The 8,012-nt window shown below is 34.4% G+C and overlaps 1 protein-coding gene across 2 annotated transcripts in view; it reads left to right on the top strand.

Moving 5' to 3' along the window:
• Positions 1–8,012, top strand: part of SLC39A8 (solute carrier family 39 member 8) — a 72,564-nt gene that overhangs the window by 35,506 nt on the left and 29,046 nt on the right. For both annotated transcript variants that reach the window (XM_025051852.1, XM_006918873.3), the window contains exons 5-6: positions 1,411–1,533; positions 2,033–2,200. In XM_025051852.1, coding sequence (XP_024907620.1) covers positions 1,411–1,533; positions 2,033–2,200 — 291 coding nt within the window. The remainder of the gene's footprint in view (positions 1–1,410; positions 1,534–2,032; positions 2,201–8,012) is intronic.

Genomic DNA, 8,012 nt, shown 5'->3' with positions numbered 1-8,012 from the left:
AAAGAGTGTGGGAGGTAGATAAGGGTAAAGGGGGTCAAATATATGATGACAGAAGGAAATTTAACTTTGGGTGGTGAACACACAATGCAATGTACATATGACATATTATTGAATCGTACACTTAAAACCTATATAATTTTATTAACCAATGTCACCCCAATGAATTAAAAAATATATTTTGTTTATAAAAAAAGAAAATATAGTAATACATAAGAAATGTCTATTAGAAAAATAAGAAACTTCTTTGACAGCATTTATGGATGTTCTTTCGCCTTTTTGTGATAATTAAGGAATTGTGGATGTGAGCACTAGAGAATCTGGCTTTTTAATAATACATCAAATTTCCATAGATGATTATTTATTTTTTTTTGCAAAATTCTGTCCCTTTTGTTTCTTCATTTTATTTTCATAACCTCTGTGTTATGTATATAATGTAGATATTTTTGTGACATTTTATCACTGTATAAATAGGCACAGAGAAGTCAGTCAAATGAAGATGTGGCCAAGAGGTCTGTCTCCCCACAGGTAGACAGAGTAAGAACCTGAGCACTCTTTTTTCTATTCTGCTGTTCAGAGAGATTTACAGTGTCTGGAATGGTGTATACCTGTACTTTTTCACATATTACTTTCTCCTCCTATTTTATTTATTTTGTTTGTGTTTCTTGTCTGTGATGAATATCTTGAGTCTTCCAAACTCCAGCTCTTCCCCTCTGTCCTTTAAACAATAAATTCTCATTCTCATCACTGTGTGTGTGTGTGTGTGTGTGTGTGTGTGTGTGTGTGTGTGTGCACGCGCGCTCGCGCGTGCTCTCTCACGTGCGCATTTGGTAACTTAAATCTTTTCTTCTTTATTATTGGGCCCAGTCCTTGATTTATTTAATCTCTTTAGGATTTATCAGAATTGTCTAGGTTCAAAAGGATCTGTCTTGAGAAAACAGTAATCCAAGTGGTCTGCCATATTCGCTTAAAAATTTTGACTCTGGGTATATTACTTTTAGAGTAAATAATCAATGTCTTGTTCATTTTCATTACTTAGATCAAATATTATTTTACAAATATGGGATTCAGTGCTGCCTCTTGGCTACTAAAAGTTTCCTCTTTCAGGACAAATATTGCTGCAGGTGTTACAGGTAGAAAACAATAAGGTACTTGGGGTCTTTGTTTACTAGAACTTCCTCTGGTTATGAGATTTTTAAGCCATCTCTTACAGTTTCCTTACTTAAAATTCAGAGTTTTTGTTTTGTGATTTTGGAAGGTAAGTTCCCAATATTACCTGGATTTGAAGATGGACAGAATTTTGGTGAAAATTAATACTGAGAATTCAATATTATTTTCTAGAAATAATACCAAATTTTCTAGAAATCAAGTTAAATTACTTGGTTTTACCTGATTTGCCTTTTTTCTCCTCAGGCATTTGGATTCAATCCCAAAATTGACAACTATGTTGAGAAGGCAGTTGCTGTATTTGGTGGATTTTACATCCTTTTCTTTTTTGAAAGAATGCTTAAGATGTTATTGAAGACGTACGGTCAAGTGAGTGGACTTTATTTAAAATGTTTGATATTTTACCTGCCAAAGCTACTTTATGTAGGCAAATAAAGGCAGGAATTTTATTCTTAGAATTATGTGAACTGTCCATTTATTAGATATGTGAATGTAAGGAGAAGGAAAAGAGTTAATATATTGATAAATATAAGAGAAACACTTGATTTATATTGTAGAATCTAGAGTCAGTACTAAGAATTTAATGTTGACTAGCAGATGTGCATAACTTGTATCCCATTCCATTCAACAACATAAGAAGGTACATGTATTCTAACATGATAAAACGAAATCATCAGAACCTAGTAATGAGGACACCTTTAAAGGGAAAGAAATTTTATATATCTAAAAAGATCAGAGTATACATTGAATAGACATAAATTTTGTCTCTTATGAATAAAAAGCACTCAAGTCTATTCTTTTGTCTGTATATATTTTTCCTTCTTATAACCACTTTTTCCTTTTTTTTAAATTTTATTTTCCCATGTAGAATGATCATACCCACTTTGGAAATAATGACTTTGGTCCTTCTCAAGAAAAAACTCATCAACCTAAAGCATTGCCTGCCATCAATGGTGTGACGTGCTATGCAAATCCAGCTGTCACAGAGCCTAATGGACACATCCATTTTGATAATGTCAGCGTGGTATCTCTACAGGTATAGTAATTCCATTTTCTTTTTACTAACAGCCAAGTCAGTATTCCGTACATTTAAATGGGCCAGACTTATTCTGTATATGTGGGGTAAGTAAATGTAAGTCTGCGTTCTTTTTCAACCTTCCCTCTATATATTTACTCTAAACAAGTGAGTTAAGCAATAAATTGTGAATTATTGTGTCTGAGACTTAATTATTCTCTAGGATTGTTCAACTATATAATGGTCATTTAGAGTTATACAATAATATGTACCAAAATTAATCAGAGCATTTCTCTTATTTTGCAATTCTTTCATCATCCAAAACCAAATAATCCCTTTGAATGATTTTGAAACTGCAAAAAGAAAGGTTTGTAAGCTATTAAAATTATGTTTACTATTGATTTAAAGTTTGTTTTCCCGTCTTCTAAATAGTGTTAATAGGTATCATTTTTTTTTGAATACATATTATATACCAAGTTATATGCTAGGCATTTAAATATTTATCTCACTAACTTTTTACAACAACTATTCAAAGTAGTGTTAATTTTATTCATATTAAACTATTTCAGTTTCAAGTGATGGAAATCAAATCCAAATTATGTATGCAAAAAGGAGAATTCATTTGAAAGATAGTGGTCCAATGGAACAGTCAAACTACAGCAAGAGCAAGAACCTACAAACCATTACAACCATTAAGACTTCTTCTTCCTCATGCATCTTAGTGTCATTCTTTTCTTTTACTGTGGATGAGCTCACTGAGATTTATGTCTTAGAATTTTAGCTATAAAGGGAAATTGACTTGACTCTTTCATTCTTAAGTCCAAAATTCCTGACAAAAGTCTCCTTGGTCCAGCTTGAATTAGATGTCCACTTCTAGTACAAGGGTTGGGCCCCTTGTATGGCCCCAAAGGAATAGGGAGACAGTAGAGGAGTGATTATTAAAAAGGGATGCTGGGATGATAGTGTCATTGGTATCCACAACAATTCTCATTTGACAGATTAGGGAAGGGGAGCTCTAGATGTTTAACCTTTCCAGGGTCACTCGGCTTGTAAATGATGGATACATAAGCTACAAAGTTAAATACAGTGTAAAAGAGAACAATTCAAAATAAAATCAAAAGGAAAGCCAGCTAAGAAAAAAAAGACATAAAAAAGGTATCTGGGAGAGATTATTATAGAAAATGACCTGAGTGTCCTTCTGGAAAGAAAACTTAATTGGTCATGTACTTCTCTTCAACTGATTAAGGAAACTCTCAAGTGTATTTGAAGAGGCAGTTTTTTTGTTAGCACCAAGCTGAGAGAAAAAATTATTTCATGCAATGTAATGAATGACACTATCAACCAAGATTTTGTGAAGAATATGGAAATGTTCAAATAGGTAATTCCTTATAATAATCACAGCTAACATTTATTAAATACTCAAGGACTCCACCTAAACTTTAGATGAGTGATCTTGTTTGATCCTCATACTAACCTAGGAGATAAGCACTATTATAATTAGGAAACTGTGGCTTAGAGAGTTTAAGTAACAAACCCAAGGACACATAGCTCCTAAAAGGAGAAGCTTGGATTAAGCCCAAGCCTGTCTGATGCTGAAGGCTGTGCTCATCTACTTTGCTGAATTATATTCTTCGTGTCGCTGCTCTACTAAAATCAAGATGATAACATTGACTCTTAACTTAATATATATTAATTTTTGTAGGGGGAAGAAGATAATCTGGCCCAAGGGTATTGCTTTCTGAGGACAAATAAATAGAATTGCTCAAAAGTTTGACTTTAGTTTTGAAGTTTTAGGGCTCTTTGTTTATGATTCACTATGGCCAGAAGACATATTTATAGTAAATACAAGCACTATGACAAAGTTGGGGCCTTAGACATGATCCTGACTTACATAATTTAGAAATATCAATCAAAAGGCCATCCTTTCTCTACTTCTGGTAGCAGTGCTAGTATACAGGCTTTCGTTTATTTATTCAGTGAACGTTTATTGATATGTGCTCACTGTCTTAGGCACTGGGGATTCAGAAGAAGCAAATACATTCTTGTGGAGCTTATAGTTTATTCAGCAGAAATAGACAATATAGAAAAGAATAAATAAGAAAATATCAGGTAGCAATAAATACTTTGATGAAAATAAAACTTGGTGATGTGTGACATGTGGTATTTTCTTTGACTTAATGATCAAGAAAGGTCCCTTAAGAGGTCAGTAGAGAATTGGATAATGAGAAACAAGAGCTAGCCATGTAAATATCTGGGAAAAGAATGTTCAGAAAGCTTTGAGAATTATCAAATGGGTCACATACAAGGGAACTGGAAGCTAAATGGCACTGGACTTCCGGACGTCAATGCTGGAGACCACTAGCACAGTTTCTTCAATATTCTGAGTAAGAATAGCTGTGGAGTGGCACAGCAAGGTGAACTACCAATCTAGTGAGAGGGTGGAGTAAGGCTTGGTTGCTGAAAATCTACTTCTAGGAATAAGAAGTCCAACTGAAAGCAGAGAATGTAGATGTCAGGATGATATGTCTCAGGCCTAACACTGATTTCTCATGGGGACTATTTTTTGGCTATTTTGGTTAAAAGTATAGTCTTGAATGAAGAGAGATTTAAACAAATTGAGCAAAATGCTGTTATTTTCAGTTTTGTCTTTATAGTACATTAAAAAACTGAAAGAAGCAGAACTTAAGAAATACCATAGTCTAGCTATTGCTTTGAGAAACAGTAGGTATTATAAGTGATATCGATTTTAATAATAAAATTAAAATATTTTCTAATATTTTATAAGATACAAATAATTTAACCTAGGTGGCTCCATTACAATGATTGAACATAACATGTAAAATTCATGTTCCTTTCTGAGTCCAAGGATTGCCTTAAGAATTCTTGTTTCTACTGCTTTAACACACTGAAATTTTTCCAAATTGAAAATAATAAGAAATGATCTAAGAGTGAGTTAAGAAAAGTAGTCTAATTTGACATTGCTATCAATAGAACACAAACTGAGTGACAATCTAGAATATATCAGCATGATTCTTGATTTTGCTAGAATGTAGGAGGAACTAAAGAACTATTACAGAATAATTAAAATGCATGACTCAGGGATGTCTCTATTAAAATTCATCTAAACAATTCTGATCCATCGTAGAATATTCAGATATGTAATAATATTTAAGTTTAGTTGTCTTTGGTATTTTGTCTATATCCAGTCATATAAAAATTATGGCTTTACACAAATTAAAAAAAAAAAAATGTTGCCGTTGAAGCACATTTATCATGGTAGGAAGATAGCAGATATTTTATTTAACAGTTTGTTAGCTTGATTATAACTTTTAAATATTTAGACAAATCATATGACACTTCCTTAGGACCCTTGCTCTGGACCTGGTGAATGTTGGACACCACATTGCAGGTGGTGCGTGGAGTGTGTGTGTGTGTGTGTGTGTGTGTACATGTGTGCACATGCAGGAGCTTGCATATTTTCAGGGAAAAGTGAAAGTAATGAGGGAATAATAAGAGGGCAGTTATGAGGGAAGAAAGAAGCACAGGACTTCATTTCTCCAGTGGGTCTTTTGCCTGAATCTAAGCTTTGGAAGGACTTTATCAGGTGTTGATTCCTTAAGAGTGTTAGGTACTTTGGGAAGTGTTAGCTCTTCAAGGCCACTAGAGGGCCCATCAAGTTCATTTCTCCTGGACTGTAATCAAGTCTCATTTTCTAAATAAAACTTGTGCTTTCATTTAAATATAAATGCTAATAAATATAAAGTGATATGAGCCACCTATTTTTCCTAATAGAAGAATTAGTCGCCCTTTTTAGAATTTGGCTGTTGTGAATTTTATGTTTAAAATTGAGGTGCAATGAAGTAGAAATTAGCTGCAAAGTGGTGATGTTAGGGAGGTGTACTCTGTCAATAACTGACAGGAAGTGATACTCTATAAAGATTACATTTTTGATGTGCTTGGGTCTCCATGAGAGTCCAGCAAATCTTAAATACACTTAATTCATTCATAAAATATTTGTCGAGTACCTAATATGTCCTTGGCACTATTTAAAGTACTGTGAGTACATTAATGAGACAGAACAGACAAACTTTCAGCCCTTTCTTTCTTTTTTTTTTAAACACCTACAGCACCCAAGATTCCTAGGTGGTCTCCCATCCAAGTACTAACCAGGCCCAACCCTGCTTAGCTTCCAAGATCAGGTGTGTTCAGGGTAGCCAGGCCATAAACTGCTTTCTGTTCTTGAATCAAGGTTCAGTTTCCTCAAAAGGTATATCTCTAGTCTTCGTTTGAGGTGGCTGCCTTGCTGCACTGGCCTAGGAGCAAGGATCTGAGGTTCCAATTGTTCTGTAAATAAAATTAAACCCATTCTCTTATTTTTAGTTCTATCCTGCTCACCACTTTCAGAGGTACTTGGCGCCTTTGATTCCTAAAAGTTTCTGAGGTTTTTGAGCGCTTTGCTTCTTGTTGTCTTCTTTCCTCTGCGAGGTCAGTTAGAACTCATTCTCTTTTTATCTTACCGAATAAATCACAGTGCTGACATTGCAGCTTCCCATTCTTTCTGTCCTGTGACTTTATGGCTTTATTAATTTTTTATTTTGGGGACTTTCAGGAGGAACTAGAGAAAAATATGTATGTCCAGTCTGCCATATTTTGCCAAAAATCTATTTACTATTTTAAATCGTATAATTTTTGAACATCACAAGATTTAAAAAGACATCAGTTACTTTTCTATATGTGGTTATATTAACAATGAGTTAAAACTGAAAACTACTGAAGTAATAAAATTATATAAGAAGTGGTTTTCATCGCTTTTGATTGACTGCTGCTTACTGAAAAGCTGGTTTAATTAGAGAAAGACAATGTCCCTAGACAATCAGGAGAAGGAATTCTGAGTACTGTAGAATTTGCTCTCACCAGATCCATCTCTATGCTTCCCTGCCACCTACAGGCCATTTTATTTGGCTGTAGTCTGTGTAATGAAAATGTGCACCTGAATCCACTTGAATTAGCCCACATTTCACTGAAATTAGCTGTACTTTTATTCATCATGAGTGGCCACCTTTTCATATTTTCAAGAATAACCCTTCACCAAATTCTTACTTCTACCTTTTCTTCTTTTAGTGAAGAAACTGAGATCATTATTTGGAATCAGAACTTCTCTGCTCTCTCACCTCATCTGGAAACTGCTTTGCATCCTCCTCTGTTCTCTACTTTCCCTTTTGTGTCAGAACTTGAATCCTTCCTCTTTCTTAAGGCTAGCTTCTCCAGAAGCGCGCGTCTTTCCCAGGGCCTCTTCCCATCATTGATCTTTCCTCAATCTCTCCTTCTGCCCATCTCTACTCTTTTCTACCTTAAAGTTTTATTTTTTCTTGACTCTGCTACCCCCCAAGATTTCTCAAACCTTCTCCTTCCCTACCCTGTCCATTGTCTAACTTCTCAAAAGATTAGCTAATCCTAAAATAAGACTATGCGCTTTACATATATTAAGTGCTTTACATATATTAACTCATTTATTCCTTATAAGAACCCTATGAAGTAAGTACAATTATTATCTCCATCTTAAAGATGTAGAAACTGATGTATAGAGAAGTTAAGTAACTTAGCCAAGGTCACACAGGAACTGAGTTAGGATTTAAACCCAGACATCCCGGTTCCAAAGTCCGTGTGGTTAATCATTACCCTGCAACACGCTGCCTATTATTTCCGCTTGCTGGCTAGTCTTTATGTGCTTCCTCCTCTTCTCCATCATCTCCTTAAATATTTAACTGTATATGATTTTTGAAAAATCTACCTATTCTCTGAAATTTCTCTTCGGAATGATGCAAGTGATTTT

The sequence above is a fragment of the Pteropus alecto genome, unplaced genomic scaffold (genome assembly GCF_000325575.1).
Source record: "Pteropus alecto unplaced genomic scaffold, ASM32557v1 scaffold5, whole genome shotgun sequence".
NCBI classification, from domain to species: domain Eukaryota; kingdom Metazoa; phylum Chordata; class Mammalia; order Chiroptera; family Pteropodidae; genus Pteropus; species Pteropus alecto.
The sequence above is the reverse complement of the archived record's forward strand: the minus strand, read 5'-3'. Positions and strand labels throughout refer to the sequence as shown.